The sequence below is a fragment of the Nannospalax galili genome, unplaced genomic scaffold (assembly GCF_000622305.1).
Source record: "Nannospalax galili isolate Female #2095 unplaced genomic scaffold, S.galili_v1.0 scaffold91, whole genome shotgun sequence".
Lineage (NCBI taxonomy): Eukaryota > Metazoa > Chordata > Mammalia > Rodentia > Spalacidae > Nannospalax > Nannospalax galili.
The window spans coordinates 1,352,741-1,375,964 of NW_008332583.1; the positions used below are offsets into that span (position 1 = coordinate 1,352,741).

Genomic DNA, 23,224 nt, shown 5'->3' on the forward strand with positions numbered 1-23,224 from the left:
TTCCCCTCTGATGGCCATTCATGCACTATGGACACACACACACACACACACACACACACACACACACACACAGAGTAAATAAAAATGTAGTAAGAATTAAAAAGTTTCAGTTGGTTTGAAGAGAAAGAAACTGAAGTCGATTACCCTTCAGAAATGAGCTTTATCAGTAGAGAGACCCTTGTGACCATGGGGGCCATGATCTGTCCTTGAGACCAATTGGCAGGGATAGAGGATTGTTATCAGAGACATGATGAGACCTTAAAGGGAAAGAGAGGCTTCCCTTTAAAACATGGAGAGGAGGTTCATTAAGAGAGAAGGGAAAAGACACCAGGGACAACACAACTTGGGGATGGGGAGGGAATGCTAAAAGATGGGAGGGAGGGAGGGAGGGAGGGACGGACAGATGGACGGACAGACGGATGGACAGACACTCTACTTTTATAACTTTCCTCCTGGAGTGTGAGCCTGGCCAGTTTCAAGGTGAGCATCAGAATTTGCTCAGAACAGCAGAAATAAGAAAGAAAAATTCTTCACAAGTCCTACTAATAAGGGCCACATTATAGGAAGTAGAAGACAGAGCTGTGGGGTACAGTAGGGGGAAGGTAGCCTGAATTTTGAAAGACAGGAAGCTAGAGGGTCTGTGATGAATGGATGGGGCTGACTTTGTAGACATGCTGTAGCTTCTGGGTACTCACTGTTCTTTATCTTGATATGAGAGTTGGTTTCATTGGAAAGTTCATTTTGTAAGAATTGATAGTGTTGCTTTTTCTATATTCATGTTATAATTAAGCCAAACAAATTTATCTCATATGAATGCTGATGGTGGTAATGGCTTGAAAGATGTGCACAGGGCCAGTACAATGTGACAGAGATTAATTTGTGGGCATTAGACAGAGTGGTCAGGGAAGACTCTCCTAGAACCATGGACAGAGTTGGAACCCCAGGTTGTAGCTTTTGGGAAAAACCAGAGAAGGAACCCCCACCATGGAGCACCCAGGGCAAAGGCTCTGGGCAAGAAAGAACAGAGATGTTGAGCATCAGCAAGGAAACCAGTGTGCTGGACCAACAGATCCAGAAGAGACAAGGCCAGGAGCTGGCTGTGCTGTCTCAGCAGGGGCCGTGCAACCTTCTGGTTATGGTTTCCCTTTAAATCACTTGCCTGTTTGCTTCCAGGCAGTGTACTAAGATTCCGTTTGCTTTTCATCTGACAAACAATCCTGGGGCAAGGTCTTCTGTAGTCTCCACATTGTTATCTGAGGAACCAAGGCTTCAGGAATGTAGCATGCCCCAAAGTCTCCCAGACTGGAAGAAAATGGGCTCACTATTTATGAGCCTATGTCCCTTGACCCCAAGGCATGTGCTCTGAGTTCCAATCTATGTGCCTGCCTCCAAGTGCTACTGTTTAAATAGCTACTTCACGGTGCTATGCATGACCCTTTACTTTGCAACCAAGGTTCCAAGAAAACAGTAAGTCCCACCTGTGACCTCTGGGAAGGAACACCAGGGCTGAGTTTCAGAGATACATCTGACATTTTCTCACAGGCTGGTCTCAAGAGAATAATACGTGCAGTTTAATGGTAAGAATCCATTACCACAGCAGTTAGCACGGCGACGGAACACCCATCCCATGCCAGGCTTTGAACTATTTTCCTTATCCCAGCCGATCCTCGTTACAGTCCTATGCCCTGAGTTTTGGCCCCCTTGCACAGACGAAAACACTGAGGTGAAGTCAGGTTCATCTCTGCCCAGTGAGACAAAGGTAAGGAGTTGACCGAATAAGCACTAGGCAGTAAGGACATGTTGAATGAAGACAAGTAGGAGGCAACAGGCAGACTTGAGGATCCTTCCGCCACCAGAGTCCCTACCACTGGCTCGCCTGCAGCTCGGAGATGAATGTGCTTACAGAACTGTGGGGTGTGTTAATGTGGCATTGTGATATGTGTTCTCTGAACGTGACTGACACTGATGTTCCTGAAGGTTGTTTTGAAAGCAGAGTTTGGTCCATGAACCTGTTACTTTCTGAAGCCAATGGGCAGAGACAGAAGTTAAATCTGAAAAGTACTTTATCCAGAGAGCTGGAAATCTGCGAATATAAAAAACGAACCTCCTGAAGATCTATCTTTCTTCCGTCTCATCTTTGGCCATCAAATTATAGAGGGAGGAGAAGCAAAGGCAGTGAGTTATTCCAAAGCTCAGGCTTGGCCCTCTAGTCAGGTGCCCAGTCTTATCTCTGAGATTTATGGTATAGGTCTCTTTCTTTTTATAACCTCCTCTCTCTGTGTGTAGTGGGACTTTTTGTGTACACAAAAGACATTGATTGAGTCTCCAGTCTGAATTACACCCAGATTAAAGATTAACTCAGAGCAAACCAGCTATTAGCAGTGTGTTCATGTTGGGCTACTTATAATATATAGATGCAGATAGATTCCTTTCTAAAAAGAAATATAACTATGCTATCATAATATCAAGCACCCCTACCTGTCCCAAGATTTTTGAGATTTTTGTATTCTGTGATTTCTCTCCTGTGAGAGAATATAATTTGGTAAATTCTTTGTATGTTTTTTCTTCTCCAACTATGCAGCAGGTCCCTAAGGACATGCCTTGATTCCTTCTGAGTCCCCAGTACCAGGGCTTGGCAGATGAAATCAGGGTGTCTGTGTTTTGTTGACTACTGAACCCCAGATCCTAGTGAACCGCTGGGTTCATGGCATGCACTTTATAAATATTCATGCGTAAATGAGCTCTGTGCTTACTTTATTGAATTGTCAGATACTGCAATTGATGTAGGTCAGCAATCAATCTTGATCACTCACATGGCGTGCACTCCCAAGTTTACTTCAATTACTTAAGCATTAAAGACAAAAAAATTTTATGAGTTTTTCCTGTTCCATTACTTGAGATTTCCTCCACCCCAAATCTCACAGCCCTGGGATTGACCCTGACTTGAAAGGAATTTGTAACATAAATTCTGTGAAATGCCCTGGTTCGTCCTAGACAAAGGATTTTTAACTTCCACCTCACCTACCTCAGAGGAATTCATGTTAGGGTGTCAGTTTTATGAGTGAGTCATCTGTTGATGCATATTTCAGTTCAAAGAGTTTCAGACACATACAAAATCATTGTGGTTTTCTCATGAGTTGCATTTATGCCCTATCCCTGCATCTGAACAGGACAGCTTAAGACAAGAAAGAAGTTCATTTCATGTTCTAGGTCTATACCATACAACACTGTAGCCCTAGTCATGTGCTATGTCTCTGAATTGGCATGTTAGAAGTGTAAAATGGACCAGATTCCCAAGACATAGCATCAAATATATGAAATTCCTCAGAAGAAATTCATATCATGATTACACATCAAAGTGGTTTGGGGGCATAATGGTTAAAATAAAGCCTATTAAAGTTCATTTCACCTGTTTCAAGGTTTTAAAATGTAGCCACTAGAAAATTTGAAATTCCAAATGTGGCTGATGATGAGTAACTAATCCCTGGAGCAGAACAATTACGAATCTCAGATCTAGAGAGAAGACTCGGTCAGTAGGGTGTCTGCCACGCCAGCAGGGGGAGCTAAGTTTGATCCCTTGCACTCACGTGAAAGGCAGGCTTGCTGAAGCACACCGTGGTCCCAACACTGGAAGAGCAGAGACAGACAGAGCCCCTGGGCTTGCTGACCAGTCAGCCTGGCCTAATCTGAAAGTAAAAGCCTGTCTCAAAAAGCAAGGTGAACGGCTCCCGCGGGATGACGGCCAAGGTTGACCTCTGGCCTCTACAAACCTACACACACGCATATTCTAAAAACCAAGTATGATTCTCATCACACCTAAAACTTTCATCTGCTTTGCCTCCTCTGTTGACCCAGTTCCCCCAAACTTACAAATTTCATCAAAGCCCCCTATTTGCCATTTATGTCCACTCTGAAAACTCTCTTTTCGTTTGTTTAATTCATTGAATCAAAGCTCCTGCCAGCCCTCAGTCTCCTGTGGTTTTAAACTTTATTTTCTGCTTGTATTCTTTCCAGTGATAAGAGCACTTGAAATTCATATAGAAACTTAGTATCATCTTTACTGACAGATAAAATCATATGTATTAATTGTATGCTTGTTTTGGAGCACGTATGAACTGTGGATGATTAAGTCTAGCTGATGAACAAAGACTTCCCTTCATTTAAGTAGCATTTTGTGCTAATTTGAGCATTTCACCCTCCACACTGTTTAAGAAAACAGCATCTGAACTGAAGACATAGTTCAGTGGTATACATATATATATGGTTTACTGTTCATCAAGGTGACTATAGCCTATATAGGCTGTGACTATAGATTGTAGTCACCTTGATGAGCAGTAAGCCTTAATTTTCAAAAAGAACTCCTGTCACTGAAGAGCTGTAACATCATGAGGCAGTGAACAGTTAGAATGGTCACTGTGTTCAAGTAAGAACACTAGTGGTCTGATGAAATGCATCTATTTAAATTTAGCGCTATTCTAGAAATGCTTCCATTCCCTCATCAACCCAGAATGTCGGTGGCTTTCTACAATGCAAGGGTGCCCAAGTGTCATTGTATTGCTACCATACTCTGTTTTTCTGGCAGAGCCGTCACCAACGCAGCATCTTATCCTTCATTTTGAAGTGCAACTTTTTCAAAATATTCACCTTTTTAGAAGTGAGAAAATTTAAAACTTTGAGTCATTTTAGTTGGCTTTATACAACGTCAATAGAAATTAGACCTGCCTAAGGGATATCCAGAAAGATTATTTTTCTATATTCCCTTCATTTAGTTAAATCAACACTGAGTGCCTGCCACATGTAAGGTACAAGCTAGGCCCTGGGGAAACCTTAGTGGAAAAGAGAGAAAGTCGGATCTAACAAATTTAATCATAACTCACAAATTGTTAAGGTAAATATGTGGGGCTGACTCACATGTGGGATGTCTTAGCCTAGCCTGGGGGTTGGGAGGGCTTCCTATTCCAGTGCTGGTTATGTTGAGACTCAAGGAAGGAGAAATACAGGCAGGGTGGTGAGCAGAGGGAAATAGGTGGGGATCTTTCAGGAGGGTTTTCCTCAGACAGAAAGAAGAAGGGACTTGAGAAGACAGAGTTGTAGATAGCTTACTGCCCAGACTTGTGCCTCCAGGAAGAGCACCTCAGTGTTAAGGTCAGAGATGTACTCACACCAGGGAAGTCTCAAAGCCTTGGCAGGATGCATGCTGCAGGAGATTTCAGACTCTGTGAAGTGTTTTAACAGCCAACTCTTTTTTTTAAAGTTATATATAAGTAAATAAGTAAACAAGCCTGCTTGGTAACATTTGCTAATTCCCATAGTACAAATAGTTCCACTTGACTGATACTAGCCACCAAAGATACATCCCTAAAAGTGAATCTAGAAACAGACAAGGCCCAATTATATACCATTTTGGTCTTACAAACACCATGCCTATAAATAACCCCAATGCATAGATCAAAGTAAAAGAGGGAAAATAGTGAATTTTGAGTAGAACAAGTATCACTCCCTCTCAAATATTTTAACACTCGCCTCTTTTATAAAAAAGTATGACTGGGGGGCTGGAGAGATGGCTCAGCAGTTAAGAGCACCTCTTGCAGAGGACCTGAATTCAGTTCACAGCACCCACATAGTGGCTAACAATCATCTGTAACTGCAGTTCTAGGGGATCCAACATCCTCTTCTGACCTCCATGGGCATTGCACAGCATGGGTGCACTTAGACACATGCAGGCAATACACTTATACACATAAAAACAATACATAAAATATTTTTAAAGTTATGAGTAAACAAATAAATGAATAAACCTGCTTGGTAGCATTTGCTGATTTCTATGGTATACATAGTACCTCTTGGTTTTAATGTGCTGTGTTTAACCATGATTGTGTTATTTTAGAGATGACTGTATTCAACATTGGTTCCCAAAGTTTGCTCAATTGCCAGTCAGCTCCAAACTTGCCAGTGTAAAATAGTCATGGCCCTGTCTAGATGAAGCCCTCATGGTCGTATCTCTCTCTGTTTCTTGCAGATCAGTAAACAGCAATTACAAACTGTCAAGGACCGGTTCCAGGCTTTTCTTAATGGGGAGACCCAGATCGTGGCCGATGAAGCCTTTATGAATGCCGTCCAGAGCTACTATGAGGTGAGCACCATCCTGCAGGATGAGGACAAGGCTCCTCAGGCTCAGGCCCCAGATGCTGAGCAGCTGGCCAGAAGGAAGGGTACCTTGACTGATGCAAAGGGGTCAGCAATTAGCCACGCTGTTAAGGAGTGGCTAAAGCATTTTGTTGAAGGGAGTGATGTAAATATAGGTCCATGTTGAGGAACTGGGGAGACAGCTCAGTTGGTAGAACACTTGTCACACAAACATGAAGATTTAGGTTCAGTCCCCAGCACCCATGTAAAAAGCTGGGTTTGGTGGTACGTACTTACAATACCAGTACTGAGGAGGTGGAGACAGGAGGATTCCTGGGGTTCACTAATGAGCCAGCATAGCTGAATGGGAAAGTTTAGGTTCCAGCAAGAGACTTTGTCTCAGTAATTATTGTGGCTGGCTCTTGAACGACGATGGCTAAAGTTGATCTTTCGCCTCCACATGCACACATGCGTGTGCAGGCACACACAACACACACATACAGCTTACTGTTTCCAAACTGACTTTTTACCAGGCAATGGGCTGAGTGTTGTCCCTAGGACATATAACACTTTTATAGTTAGAGCCTGATAACATTTTCCATTTTATTGGCAAACTGAATCTCAGAGACTGTAAATAAACTACTCAAGGTCACACAGCTGTTAACAGGTCTGGAGTTAAGACTTTGAGTTCTGAACATTTTCCCACAACTGAGACCATTTCTCATGGTGTCAGCACCTCCCAAGGACGCTGGCTTCACCTTGTAGTCTCTGTTGACATGCTTCTGGTAGGTTCTTTTCTGGTGGTTCCAACACTTTCCAAAATGTAGTATTTATCTCAAGACAAAACAGATAAAGGAGAGAACATATCTTGAATACATATCTCAAGTAAGTTCACCAATGGACCTCTGCGGTTTATTTTATCAGTAAAGGTGCCTTAAAACCCCACAAGAATTTGAATTTTTATATGTATCCTTCCTCAGCATGTACCTTGTCTCTCCTGTGTGCATCATTAAGGAAGTAACCACACCACACCACCATGTTTCAGATGTGATTACTTAGTCATTGCAAAGTATTTCAGTGTATTATATGATATAATGTATTGTATTATATTTCAAGTATTATATAGTAATATCCATGTGAACCAAATTAATGTGGCCTGTATTTAGAATCCTGTGCTCCAGGTGGCTTATCCCTTGTCAGAGTAGATGACAATCATTAGAAACTAATTTCCAAACACTAATAGTTTCAGGATATTCCGCCATCATTAATTCAAAATAATAATGACTAACTGTGAAATACACATAAGGAGATCCAACAAAATCTCCTTTTCTTCATGGGATTACACTTCCGCTGGTTTGTTCCCTCCCTCCCTTCTTTCCTTTCTTCCCCTCCCTCCCTCCCTAAATTCCTTCCTTTACTAGGCTGAAAATTACTTCAAAACCAACATGTAGGTGCTGAACTTTGTGGCTTAACAGGTGATCACATGCAGTCATGCCACTCATCATTCTATCCACATGCTTTCATCATAATTGACAGACTGGTAGATCACATTCTCCTCACCTTTGTTCCATGGAGAGTGGAACAAGTCAGCAATTAGCTCCTGTGAAAATACTATTGCTTACTTTATAGCATTCAATAATAAATTTTTTGTCATGTTGGTTGGCTCCAATCACAAAGTCATTTGATATGCCATGTCCCTAACAGATTTCTGTATGGAAGTAATTTAGAAGTTGAAGTCATTTTTGTATTTGTCCCAATTTAAATCTTTCTTAATATTTTGAATGTTATAAGAAGCACCCGCTATTACCAGGCAGCATCCATTTTGTGGCTTTATGTGAAGTGGTGAGCTTCCTCATTTGTAGAAGTAAGATTTGGAATCCCAGTGATGTATGGCCTGGGAAAACTTGAATATATCTAACAAAAGATTTTTGCATCAAAACTTCCTGGAAATGAAATGAATCCTCTCTTTCTGTTCAAATTCTGACAGCCAGTGGGAGAGTAATAAGTGAACACTTGTCAGAACAGACAGACCCTTCTCGTGTTTATGGGCATCCACTGGAGTTTATAAATTTGTATATTACAAATCGTAATTAGGGAGCTCATTTGACTAATGATGCAAATTAAAAGAAAGTGCCATTTCTATCTATTAATTAAATCTGAAAATTAATAGTCGGCAACATGCTAATGGGTCTCTAGAAATCATGGTATCTATAGCAATTCCGATATTTTCCTCATTACTAGCTGGTTTATTTGAAAGAGACCCTTTTTGATCTAGTCAGAATACAGGTGTGCAGAAATGACTGGATCTTTTATGTCAGGAGTTGAGGAGCATAGAACAGAATGTAGGGATTAGGGATCCAGCTGCTGTCTTCATTAGCAGGACTTTAGTGAGTCTTCGATTCACTTTCCAGGAAAGTCTAATCTGCTGAGTCAGAGCTCAGGATTAGTGTGCCTAGCACATCTCCAGACAGGCGGTGCCACTTTTTCTGTTTTGTCCTTTCTCTTGGGCTGTGGCCCTTCTTCCCTACCCTACACTGGGATACATATGCACCATGCACCCCTGTCAGCCTCTGTCTCGGACTCTGGGTTCCAAAAGACTGGCAACTAGCTCACTGGCTTAAACCTAAAAGAGATCTGCTCAAGTAACAAAAAATCTGGGGTTAGGATCAGCTTCAGCTGTGACTGCAGAGATGCCAGAAGGATGGGCGTCTTCCCTCCACCCCCCCCCCGGGTTCTTTCTGTGTTTTCTGCTTGTGGAGGACCCTAGGGACTCCCTACCAGCTTAGCAACCCCAGGGGGAAAGCAAACACACCACTTTGCTGAGATCACAGCAGAAGCCCAGGGACTCCTTCACAGTGGATGGAGTAACTAGCCTAGCAGTAGCCTCAAGACAGGACACCGCCACCTTTGGAACCCGAGTTTAGACTCAGCCTGTTGTGATCACAGAGGCAAAGTGCAGTGGATTCCCAGTGAACAACGGGGGTGGTTTTTATATTATTGCTACTTTATTATTTTGCTGGAAGAGGGTGGCTGTATGCGCTTAATAAATGAAGCCACCCACAGATGCTTTTCTTCAGATCCACTTTCATTCCCTCCTCCTCTCCCTCCCGACTGGTCTTTCTGTTTGCTCTTCTTCCCCCTCCTCTCCTCTATTTTCTTTCTTTTTCCCTCTCCTCCTTTCTCTCTCTCTCTCTCTCTCTCTCTCTCTCTCTCTCTTACTTACTTCACCCCCCCCCACATCACATCTTCCCATTTCAACCTACCCATAGCAATACATGACATTTTAAAGAACAGTAGAACTTCTCAAAGACTCTGAGATGATTTGAGTAGGAAAAGCCAGTTATAGGCACGGCATTAACCTTATTTTGCTAAGTGATGAATTGTCCATGGGCTGAAATGGCAAAGAGCTATTCTGTGTAAATGAGGGAGCTGGGGAAGCACTGTCCTTTATGCTCTCTGTACACATCCAGCCAAGTCTGAACCAAGCCAGCCACTATTACCAGCAAAGGAAAGGAATACGCGATGGGGAAAGGGAGACCAAGTTTCCCAGTGGCTGTGAAGAGTACACAGATTTATTCTGTCCCTCCCTGGTAACCCTATTGTCAGGGGAAATCAAGTGTGGTACAGATGACTCCGGAATTACGGATGTGAGGGTTGAGAGCTGCAGTAAATGCCAAATGCTCTCAGGTACTGCTCGGCCACTGCATCCTCTTCACACCCTTGTGGTCCTCAGGCCAGGCATCAAGAGACCTAGCACACATTGTGAGGGTCTGAGCTTTTTCAGACAACTGTCTCATACATCTGAGCTTTGTCTCCTTCATCTGTACCAGGACCTGCATGCTTACGGTTTTTCATTTAATTTTCTCTTACTATCTAAGATTATTCTTATTCATGTTGGGATGATTTACCTTTAAAAAACAAGATTCATTCATTTACCTATTTGCTGTGGGGACAATGCATGCCACAGTTACATGTGGTCAGAGGACAACTTTTCGGGAGTCAGTTGATTCTCTCATTCTACCTTGTTTTTGAGGCAGGGTCGGGGGATTGAAACCAGGTCATTGGGCTTGTGTAGAAAGTATCTCCCTAGCCCCGAGATGATCCACTTTTTAAAATAGAAAAAAGGTCTGCCCTAGCCTGTCTGTCAGCAAGTAAGTGCAAGCTGAACCAACCGCCCCTACAACATGCACTGCCATTACCATTGTGTTCCTTTGTAAAACAATGTGGAAGTTGCCTGGCCATAGTGAGGAAGGACAGGACCAATGAATGTACTGCCCTTCATGACCTCATATTTATTTGTTTATCTTCCATCTCTCATTATGACCTGTCTGGAGGTTGACAGAGGACTAGGGAGGATTTATAGGTGTGCTGTGCAGAACTGTGCCCGAGGCCAAAATCTCCTGTTCCAGCCACTAAAAATGAAAAAACAAATCCAAAGAATACAGCTACAACTCCTAGCACAAGAGAATTTCAGTGGGCGCTTTAGAGAAACACAATTACTCAGTATTTAGTGTCTTTGTTCATTACTTGGTAAAGCCAGACTGCACCCCTCTTCCTGTTTGATAGACTAGGAAGTGTGGGAGTGGATGATAGGCCTGGAAAATTAGCCTCCTGCTACTGCTGTCCCTGTAGTTAGCTTGCCTCCTTCTGACAGTTCATTCCTCTCATTTCTTCAGTCTCTAGCCTCACTCTCCACATTGACAGTCCACGAATCGCTCCCGTTGGCAGGGACTAAAGTCATATCTTACTCCTGAACAGATGGCTCACTCCCCTTTTCAAAATTCCTTCAGTTTTAACCCCCTGAAAGATGGAAAGCTGGATTAGCCTCATGTGTTAGGGAATGATGATGAGGTTGAAAAAGGTTAAGCTGGTTACTTCTAAGGTTATCACAAGGGGCTTACCATATACTGAGTGGATACTCTGTACAAATGGAAAGGACCAAGAGAAACATGGGAAGTATCCAGGATGCAGAGGTCACCCAGCCAATTAAAATACCATCTGGTACAAGAGTGTCATCATCCTGTTTGCTCCTGGTTCCAGGCTCCATAGGCTGTCAACCCCAGGTGCCTTGTTTGGAGGCCCATATATGTGCCTGCTGACTCCCTTTCCTCATCACACACAGGTAAGCCTGGTTAATCAACAAGGTCCTTGCTGGAGAAGTCTTCCCAGTGTACTCCTTCAACAAATATTTACTGGGCATGATCTATGTGCCAGACACTATTTTAGGCACACAAAAAGAATGTAAATCAAAACAAAGGATTGGGGAGATGATTCACTGGGTAAAGCTTTTTCTGTGAAGGATTTAAATTTGGATTCCCCCAAGTCCATGTAGGTGAGGCTAGGCGCAGTGCCATCTGTCTATAATCTCAACACTCCTACAATGAGGTGGGAGGTAGAGACACAATAATCCCCAGAAATTCATGGGCCAGCTAGCCTGGTGTAGGCAGCAGTCAACAGGAAGAGACCCTGCCTCAAACAAGGTGGAAGGCATGGACCAACACCTGAGGCTGTTCTCTGACCTTCACACACATGCCATAGCACAAGTGAGCCTGCACTCACAAACTCACATACAAACACGCACATATATGCACACACACACACACACACACACACACACACACACACACAGAGATTTCATTGTAAATGAAGAAGTAATAATTTCAAAACCCCATAACACTGCCTTCCTGGAAATTAGAATCTTGAGAGTCTATATTTACCAAATAGTCACAACATGCTGTGTCTGGCAGGGACACAAAGGTCCATTTGGCTTCTTTATGCACCTTCAGCAGTGTGACCAGGACACAGCTCAGAAGGGTCAGTTGTTTTCTTCTCTGAGTAGGGGGCAGCAGCATGCGGCCTTGTGCTGCACTCCACCACCCTCTGTGAGCCCTGCAAGCTCTGGAATGGTGGGCAGTAGAGCAAAGGAAAACTGCTCTTAATGGGTGGCACCCTCTCAGGACCCCGGTAGCAAAACCTGCAGGCTCTCTACCTGCTGGAAGAGCCCCAAAGGGAACGGCGGAGCAGGGGTGAAGTTAGAAGACTACATGGGGACAGAGGGGATAGCTCAGAGATTAAGAAAGAATACTCACTGCATACACATGAAGGCCTGATTTCAAATCCCCAGAAACCATGCAAAAAGCTGGGTGTGGACGTGCATTTGCCTGTAACCCCAGCATTGTAGGGGAGCAGACACAGGAGGATTGCTGGGGCTTGCTGGCCGCCAGTCTAGCTCCAGGTTCAGTGAGCGACAGTGTCTCAGGAGAATAAGGTAGAGAGTAACAGAGCAGAAAATGAGATGTGCTCCTCTGGCCTCCACATGTGTACCCACACATACATCTGCACATACACTGTGCACACTTTCATACATGTACATGCACATGGGTGCACACACAGACACACACACGTATGCACAAACTCACGTGATAGGCAGTGGTAGTCTCTGCCCCTCTCTAGAGCCTTGGTTTCTCTACCTACACTCAGGTATGTGGCCAAGATCACTAGGAAGGCAGCCAACACAAAATCATAAACTTCCTTAGAACATAATGAAAATTTTTTGTGATTCTTTTTGGTAATTCACTTGTGCAGTTCTCAAGTATTAACTTGGTAGATGACAGCATCCTGTCTCAAAGCCAAAGGGTGGACATGCCTTCCAGAGGAGGCTGAACCTAACACCTGTACTCATTTTTAATTCACCTTCAGAAGTGCTATCCAGAGACTGGAGACAGACACAGTCCTTGCTCATGTAGAACTGCATGTCAGTAGAGGAGACAGATAATTGAACAAATTCTTTCCCGATACTTTATTCCAATTATGATAAGTACCTGTTAGGTGATAAATGAGATACAAGTAGTGGTTAACGTTTAAGTGCTGTGTTCCAGGTACTTAGTGACAAACAACTCACATGGTGTTTAGTGGGCCAGGCACCATTGTAGGTGCTTTTCTCAAAATTTAACTACAATGCCTGTATAGAGCCAATTATTATTTCTATTTTATAGACAAGACTGCTAAATGTTCAAAGAGATGAACTTATCTGAGCCTACACAGCCACTGAGTAGCTGAGTAAGAACCACCCAGTGTGAGCACAGGTTGTGTCCCATGTAAAGTCATTGTGTAATCACTTAATCCTTACAAGTACTTGGTAAGCAGAGCAGTTCTCCTTTTAACTGCTAATAGTTTCATTTTCTACAGTTTTATGTACCTGTAGAGTGAAAACAGGAACTAGAAAATTCTTGAAATAATTCACGCATTCTAAATAGCTCTTATTGTGATATAGTGCTATAATTGTTTTATTATGCTATTATTGCTAGTCTTTTCCTTGACCTGATTTACAAATTAAACTTTATCAAAGTCTTTATGTACAGCAAACAGCATGGTGTATGTATTTTTTGGCACTATCTGTGGTTTCAGGAATTGACTAAAGGTCACTGGATACACCCCCTCAAATAATGGGGGCACTACCTTACTATTATTACTCTTGATTTAAGACCTGGATGCAGAAGAAAGTATGTAAGTGACTTACTTGTGTTCACACAGTTAGGATGTGGACCTGACTTCACATAGCTAGGATATGATAAGCAGGAACGGACTCATACTAGAGTATCCCATGGCACACACTGAGAGATCGGCCCAGTGTGAAGCCCAGGGCACTAACACCTCTGTGGCTGACTTCATCTTTCTTGGTTCTGTTCTTGTTCAGGTGTTTCTCAAGAGTGATCGTGTGGCCCGCATGGTACAGAGTGGAGGCTGCTCGGCAAACGACTCTCGCGAGGTCTTCAAGAAGCACATTGAGAAGAGGGTGCGCAGCCTGCCAGAGATCGATGGCCTCAGCAAGGAGACGGTGCTAAGCTCCTGGATGGCCAAGTTCGATGCTATCTACCGTGGTGAAGAGGACCCCAGGAAGCAGCAGGCCCGCATGACAGCCAGTGCTGCCTCCGAGTTGATTCTGAGCAAGGAGCAACTCTATGAAATGTTCCAGAACATTCTTGGGATCAAGAAATTCGAACATCAGCTCCTGTACAATGCCTGTCAGGTAGGTGCCTCTCTCCTGGGTCTGGAGCTGTGGGTCCACAGAGCCTCCTATGACTTTTGTGAGCCAGTTCCTGATGAGAAAACACTAAAAACTGTATTTTATAATGTACTGATGAAAGATTGAACACATTGAAGACTAGATTATATTTGTGATTTTCTCAGATGTCAAAAGACACTGAAACATTTGTGTGAGCCCTGGGTGGCTCTGGGTCTCATGGGCCCTAGAAGTGGCCTCATTGTGGCTTAGGGGTAAGTTGGCCCTACAAGAAAGGCCAACAAGTATGATAACTTATTTAGAAGATGGATCTGTCTCTATAGTGGGTTGTATGTATCCGGTGCATATTTGCTATTTTTCCAGCTAAGGAGACAGCTGGACACAATGCCACATCATCCAGAGTGATTGACACAGAAAGCTTGCCCAGGCCTGAGATGAATCATAGCTTCCTGTCAGTCACATCATGAATCTCTGAATGCACTGGAGTAGGAAACAGGCCTCAGGCTCTGCTTGGTCCCATTGCAAAATAGGCTTGTACTTCCTCTGGGTCAGGGTTTGGGGAGCAAGCTACCAGAGATGATGATTTCCTGTGTAATCATCCTGTTTGTATTCATTCCTTCAGCAAGTTTTTATTGAGTCTACTTTATAAGACTTTGAGCTTTTTTGTGTGTGAGACTTCAGAGTGTGTTTCAAATGTACAACCCTAGACGGGATCATTCTTTGGGGTCATCCCAGAAATCTACGGTTGAGGACCTGCCCTCCTCATAGTCCTGTTTCCTTCCGCAAGCTGTCAGAGATACTCAGCCTTGCCCAGTTCTCCTGGGTCAACTTCAGCCCTGAGGGCAGTTTAAACCACAACACTTTAATGGATTAGGCAAGAGCTGCTCTTGCTCAGAATCACAGAGGTTGAATTAGCCCTTGTCTGACCTCTCATTAACTTTAAGACCTTGGGGTTTCCCAGAATTAAATATTGATTTAACTCTACAATAGGATACATTTTATCCAAAAGAATTGAAGAAAGCTTACTATGTGGGAAATTTTCTTCAGCTACTGATAAATGGACAATCCAGCTATGAAACAGAACATGTCAAGGACCTAGAGGGATGGAAGAAGTGCAGTGTTGATGGTGCTTATCTTTGGAGGGAAGTTTTAGGCTTGGATTTTGTAGTTTCCATTTCTGCTTTTCTGTGGATCCAATTTTTTGTCTTAAGAATATATTTATTTTATAGATAGAAACAGACATCAAACATTTCAGGGAAAAAAAAGAAATAGTAAAAATAATGGGAAGGGGCTAAAATTATCTTCTGAACTGTTTTATAGGCTTCAACTGTTACTTCCTGGCTGCTCCATTTCCACAGTCTACCTGTATGATTACTTGATCTGTCTTAGTATACAAACTCCAACTCGCTCTCTTTCTTCCCTCATCTTTCCTTTAAGGGATGATGCATGTGAAATCCTAGCTTTGATGTACAGGATTTTCTTTTTTTAAAAAACGCATTATAGGCTAAAGAGATGTCTCAGTAGTTACAAGCACTTGCTGCTCTTGCAGAGGATCAAGGTTCAGTTCTTAGCACCCACATGGTGGCTCACAACTGCCCGTAACTCTAGTTCCAGGGAGGTTCTAATGTCCTCTTCTGGCCTCCATGGGTACTATATGCATGTGGTACACAGACATGCAGGCAAACACTCATACCTATAAAAATAAAATTTGAAGCACAATAAAGCAAAACAGATACTAAAATAGAAACTCTTCATCAGTCAGTCCTCTTAGATCATTTCACACCACAGAGGTTGTAAGACAAGCTGGAGCAGCCAGTGTGCAGGCATGTTGAGAATGGGGAACTCCTCTGGCACCACCCCCCACATGCACCGCACTGACCAGAGAAGCTTTTGCAGAAGTATGCCTGAGTAGGCCACAAAGCAGAGATGGCACTTCCCTCTCCTCTTCCTGCCTGGCAGGCTGCATGTAGACCAGCCAGGAGTCACACGTGAAAGAGTCACGCTTTCTCTTCCCCAGACTGCACTCCACCCCATAAAACTCTACCCATTCAGAGGAGCGAGGATATGGGCATTTACACCCTTTCATCCTCAACCTCCTTACGTTGCTTCTTGTTTAGTTTTATATTTTCTGTGGTCTCATTTCTTTACAAGACAAAGCAATTCCTGGCTGTATGCAAAGCTGAAAGTGTACATATTTTCCCCTTACACGCTTCCTAGGCGAAGTGTAATCGGATTCCAGGAGTTTCTTTCTGAACATTTCAATGATCTCTCTTTATGGGGATCGGCCAGTGTCTCCCATTTTCATATCAAACGAGAGGCGGCGTTTATCAAAGATCATTTACTGGTATCAGTTCTGGTGTGTTGTAACATGAACTGACTGAATATCAAAACACAAGAGAAAAACAAGAAGCCTTCCAAATACCTCCCTATTGCATGTGGAATTTTTTAAGTCCATTTTGTTTGTTTGAGAATGTATAGATCAACCTCACAAAAACAAGTTGCTCTTATTTCACCCAATATACAATGTCAAGTTATTGACAACCCATTATGAAATCAAGGTTGTCTTTATTTTTCATAGCGTTTGGGAAAAAGCAGTCAGTTATATAGCTGACTGAGCAATGTGAGTTGCATCGCAAAGCTGACTCACAAAACTCAAGGTGGTCTTCCTGAGACTCATTGTATTATCCGTGAGAAATGAGGCTAAGACAGCCCTACTTACTGTTTTCATGAACCACAAAGCTGCTTCTGGTCATGATGATGCCGTGTTGAAGAGCATTTAAAAGATTTTTTTTTTTTACTTTTTATGTGTGTGAGTATATTGCCTGCATGTGTGTACACACACCTGTGCCACGCCATGTCCATAGAGCTCAGAAGAGGGCATCGGATCCTCTCAAAGTGGAGTTACAGATGGTTGTTACCCACCACTTGGATGCTGGGAACCAAACCCAGGTCCCCTGAAAGAGCAGCTAGTGCTCTTCACTGTCAAGCCATCTCCCAGCCTCAAAAAGCAATTTTAAGATGCACACACTCTCCATTTCTCTTGGTGGCTTCCAAGTTGGTTGTTAGTTCTGCCCCCAGTTGTGTCACCTGCTACTGCCCACCTGTTTCACATTACACATTCTTATTATTTTCTAATTGAAGTTTTGTGTACTTCATACAATACATGTTGGTTATATTTTGATCCCTTCCCTTATCTGCATCCCCTTATAGCCTCCTCACCAGATTTCCTGCATTCTCTCAGATTTCCTTGCCTATCAAGTCAAGTTTGAGTCCCCAATTGTCCCTCGGTGTGAGTCCATACATTGTAGCCTGGTCAACCTATCTAGCATCACTCCCTTAAAGAAAACCAATTATTCCCCACCCAACAGTGATAAGTTGCCAACAGTCCCTCAGCTATGATTGGGACTTTTTGCTAAAATGCCTTCTGGGAGGCGCAATGGACTTCTGACCCTCTCCCCCATCATTATGACAAACCGAGGTTTAATCTCTTTTTCCAAACTGCAGTTTAGGAAACTAGAGTTTATTAGGCTTACTTACAGAGCAGTGGGTGAGGGTTTATTGACAGTATGGGTGCTCCCCCTCCTCCCACCAAGGCCACACTAGAAAGTCTCCAGGTGTGGATGGCTTTCCAGCAACTATTCAAAATGTCGAGAGCCCCTCCCTCCCAGCTTCCTCTGCTTAGGTACTCTTAGTCCCTCACACTTACACAGCTCTGCCAACTGGTTGGTTGGGAGGTGTGGCTGCCTCTCCCAGCCCCTCCATTCTTGGCAAGTGTCAACAGTCAGATTTGTTTATGATGATCCTAAACAAGCAGGTGCAACCAAGCTTGAAAAGAAAGCATCTGTCAGTAGACTGACATCTGAAGGACAGTTCTATGCTACAGGGCTCCTTACCCTTTTCCCAAGTTCTGTGCTAGCTTTTTGTATGGTTCGAGTTTACATGGGTCTTCTGCAAGCTGTCAACATTGCTGTAAGTTCAGAATGAGTAAATTCCCAGCTCCCTGGAAAACTCTGTTTCCTATGGTCATTCATCACACCTGATTCTTACAATTTTTCTGGCACACCCTCTTCCACAATGGTCCTTGTGCCCCAGATGGGTGAGGTTTAATATAGGACTCCTATCAAGAACACACACTCTGCAGTCTCTTAGTCTCTACATTTTGATCAGCTGTGGCTCTCTGTGTTAATCACAATCTGTTACATGAGGAGGCTTTGCTGGTGAGAGTTGAGAGATGCATTAATATTCTCTCTGCCCCCCGTTTTGTTGTAGATGTGTCACTTGGGGCTAGGCATCTCACAGACACTTACTTTCTATGTTTGACCAGTTCTGGAACTCTGTAACTGTCTCCATCTCGGCAAAAAGAAGCTTCCTCAATGAGCGGTGAGATGTACAATTGTCTATAGATATAAAACTGCATACTTCAGCATAGAGTAAGAGATTACATTTTTCTATGGATTCAGACGTAGGTTTTTCTCAGGGACCTATGACCTTTCTAGCCATATGTGTTGGGCTATGTTTACAGTGTCACATATGAGTTCCCTCCCATTGAACAGGCCTTAAGTTCAGCTAGATATCTACTGATTACCCCAAGATGAAGTTCCACCACTGCTTCAGTAAAGATCATTTAATGTGTCAATCCTCGTTGCCATTATTAGGCTTTACAGCTGGGTTGGGCCATTGATTGGTTTCCTCCCTTAGCAGTGTGCCTTCATCTATACACATGCTTGCGTATACACACACACACACACACACACACACACACACACACACTATGAAGCTATCAGCAGCATGTCTCTGAATTTCTCCATAGTTGTCATCTGTGCACAGTGGACAGTGGGGATACCATGTGTGCTCTTAGGAGATGACAGTGTTCTTTGTATTTATTTTCCTCTAAATTTCTGGAGCGTTTTAGATAAATATGGAAGATGCGAATAGAGACATATGGAATGTGATTTCCCAATCTATAAACACCTTTGCATTTCAATATTGAGTTCTCCATCATTATAGAACTGCTAATTTTATTAGCATTTAATTTTCATATTTCATATATATAATGTGTATTTTCCAGTAGGCTTTTATACTACTACCTTTCCCTCTGGTTTTTCACACTACCTAAGTGTTATTTATCCTTTCTCTCCCCCTGTATAATCCTCCCTCCTCCCTCCCCACTTAAAAAATCATTCTGAAGTATATAAACATTTCTTTTGGAAAACACAGTGGAAGGGTGGGGAGATGGCTCAGTCAGCATAGTGCTTCCTGATCGAGCATGAGGACCTGAGCTCAGTCCTAACATCTACATAAAGAGCTGAGTATGGTGGTATACACTTGTATCCCAGCGCTAGGCAGACAGAGTCAGAAGGATCCCTGGGGCTCACTGGCCAGCCAGTCTAGCCTAATATGAGAGTCCCAGGTCCCAGTGAGAAACCCTGTCTCAAACAACAAGGTGGGCCGCTGCCTGAGGGACACCGCCAAAGCTGACCTCTGGCTTCCACATGCATGTGGACATGACCCCCCAACATACACATCAAGAAAACCACCATAGAGTTATGTTTAAGAAAGAGGAAGGACACCCTCACATGTTTCTTTCAGTGTGATAAACTCTTCTTAGAGAGCAAGGCAGCTAATGTAGCATCGATATGCATGAGTAGGAACATTTGCTTTGATTTCAGTTTTGTTCTTTGAAAATCCCATACCAATCACATGTTAGCACCTGAAGCCACCAGCAGCATGTCTCTGACTTTCTCCACAGTCGTCATCTGTGTGCAGCGGGCAGTGGGGATACCATGTGTGCTCCCACTGTTAGGAGATGACAGTGTTCTTTGTATTTATTTTCCTCTAAATTTCTGGAGCATTTTAGATAAATATGGAAAATTTGAATAGAGACACGTGGAATGTGATTTCCCAATCTATAAACACCTTTGCGTTTCACTATTGAGTTCTCCATCATTATAGAACTGCTAATTTTCTTAGCATTTAATTTTCTTTCCTTCAAACTATCATCAGGGTGGCCTTTGATGGTGTGGTTTATCTTATTACTGTCTGCCTTGGACTTGATTAGCACTTGGCAGCTTTTCACATAGTTTATTAGACTCTGAAGAGAAACCTCAAATTATCAGGCTTTCAGCTGTGACCCAGATTGCTGGGTTGTATCATACCTCATTACAGAGCCCTTAATCTCTACATAACAGCATAGTTTTTTCTGGGTCAGAAGTTCCCTAAAGATGTATTGACTGAAAATTTGCTTCTTGGAGCAGACTCTATTTCTTAATCACCACTTTTAGCCTTATAACAGCAATGAAGTTCTTTGTATATAATGATCTTATAATAAATAATTGTTGACATGCTTTAAAATCCAGGCATGGGACTGTGGCAGTGGTAGTCTAGAGATTTCATTTAGAAACACACTTCTGCCATTGGTTTACTCAGCAGATTCTTAAAGCATCTATGTGTTCTAGACATCATGTGTAGGTCTGGGGCAATGCCTAAACTCTTACTTTGCTCCAGAATGGTCCATGGTATAGCTCCAGAGGGCTCTGCTGCCTGCCACACCCATCCTGATGACACTATAGGTGTTGTATGCTTGGAATATTGTAGACGTTTATGCAGATAAAAACTACTGCAAATTGAGCAGCTTCAACAAATACCCATTTGGATAACACATTAAAATCTCAGAATTTCTTTAGGTCAGAAGTCCGTGCATGATGTAGCAGGTTGACTGTTCAGGGTCTCACAAGACTAGAATTAAGGTGCCAGCCAGGTCCTATTCGCATCTGCATGCTCAGCAGGGACCGTCCCTCCTCTAAGCTCCTTCACATCTGTGACACAACTCATTCTTCAGAATGAGCAACAGAAAGAAAAGCAAGTGTTTCCGATCTCTGATGTTCAGACTTGCTTTTAAAAGAGATTAAGTCAGACTTCCAGGATAATCCCCTTTAAATTCAAGTGATTAAGACCTTGACATCTGCAAAAATTGTTCATTCTTGTTATAAAACATTGATTAGGAGCAAGTTATAGGCTCTGCCCTTACTGGAAGGGGGAGAATCACCATTCACCGGGGGCTCGTGCTAAGGTTGTCTGCCAGTTTTCCCCTTGGCTGTTTCTTCTATCGGTCTATGTGCTCTTTTAAAGGAAACGCTCCCTCACCAGTCTGCTAAAAGTAACGTCTTTATGTTTGTCTTTTTGTTTTTTTCCGAAACGGAGTCTGACTTCTGACCACCTAGTACTTAATAGAGTCTGAACGTGCCCTCTTTCTGCTTTGTTTGTTGCGCTATAGAACCTGTCCCTTAAACACGCTCCAACCCCTTTGTTTGTTGCGCTATAGAACCTGTCCCTTAAACACGCTCCAACCCATTTGTTTGTTGCAGTATAGAACCTGTCCCTTAAACACGCTCCAACCCCTTTGTTTGTTGCGGTATAGAATCTGTCCCTTAAACACGCTCCAACCCCTTTCACCCAAGAAATTTTTATCCAACCCCAAGTGTATAGGTATGAAAAATCAGTTTATAAATCAAATATTTACTCATGATAAATCACCAAGAAATATGTTTAACAATTCTTTGTTAAACGTATAATTTTACCATTTTTAAAGATGAAAGCAAACTTGCATGCTATGAGATGGATGTGTTTATTTTTACACAAAGAATAAAGTCATTTCTGAATATTTGATACTGCAAGGTCATCCTCAACATTTTCAGGACCAATTGATATTTCAATTTATAATTGTCAGTGCTGAGAACACAGCTTCAAATAAATACATAGTACAAAATGGCAGGAATATATTTAAGAGCATTTCAAAAATTGCTGGAAATTCTGTCCTAATCCATATCTAAAATTCACTTGACAGATTTTATGAAACTCAAATCAGCAACTCAAACAGAAACTTTTAAAATCAAACATGTTAGCATAATATAGTCCCAAGATGTGCTAATTTGATGCTGAGGAGTGAGAGTCAGAAAATATTAAAACTCTGTGTTTTCCATAATTAAACCATGATTTTTTTACAGGGGCAAAAAACTTTATACCATTAAAAAGCATTGTAATCAGTAACACAGTCTGAGCTGTGTTTGTAGGCATTGTATGGCATGATAGTATTTTAGTGCAAAGTTTACATGCTGGGTGTTGAGAACCAAGGCTACATGCGTGATAGACAAGCACTGCTAGAAGCCTTGTGGATTCATTAAACATTGGATTTTTTAATTAAGTTTTGGTTGCTATACATCCAGAAACCTCTTATTATTTGCAAACTTTGCATGCCTAGTACAATACCTGACACAAGAGCTAAATATTGATTAAATCATAAATACTGAAACCAAGCTGCTTATGACCATAATGGGCTTAAACGCTCGGTTTGCACTAAGGTAGTGTTTGGCCCTTTATACCTGGTTAGACAAAGTTCAATAGTGAAACAGTGTTGGCTAATCTCAATCATTAACCTGATGAAATCTAGAGTCACCTGGGAGATGTGCTACTATTAGGTTAATTAAGGTAGAAAGACCCACCCACTATGGGTTCTGCATTCCCTGGGTTGGGATCCTGGACTCTATGAAAAGGAGAAAGGAAACTGTATAGGCCTTCATCATTCTCCTCTTCCTGATTATGAATAAAGTGTGACTAGTTGTTTCCAGCTCCTGCTTCCTGACTTCCCAACCAGGACGGACTATACCATTAATTGTGAGGCAACAGAGACCCTTCCTTCCTTAAGTTCCTAGTGTCAGGGTATTTTACCACAGCAACAGAAAAGTAAGATAAGACCTGATGGTTTGTGACCTCATGCTACCTCCTAATACTGTTTAGTAGAATGAATGTCACTGAAGGGCCATAGTGTTCTTCTAGGAATAAACTTTCCCTCTGGTCACTTCACCTGTTTTCCCCATCATAGGGTTGACCAAAGAGAGATGGAAATTAAGTCACATCTTTCCGAAGCCATGCACTGCCTCTGACAGTTATTGGCTATTTGATGGACTACCCAATGTTAAATGACCTTGTTTATCACATATGCTTTAATCCTGGCAAATGGAACTTGAAGATGTTTTACTCAGTAGGACAAAGTTAAAGGCACTGTAGATGTGGGAGCAA

General features: G+C 42.5%; 1 protein-coding gene across 1 annotated transcript in view; it reads left to right on the plus strand.

Annotated features, from left to right (window-relative positions):
• The window catches only part of Cadps (calcium dependent secretion activator), a 497,333-nt gene that overhangs the window by 113,802 nt on the left and 360,307 nt on the right, over positions 1-23,224 (plus strand). The window contains 2 exon segments of the mRNA XM_008827502.2: positions 6,020-6,133; positions 13,823-14,155. Coding sequence (XP_008825724.1) covers positions 6,020-6,133; positions 13,823-14,155 — 447 coding nt within the window.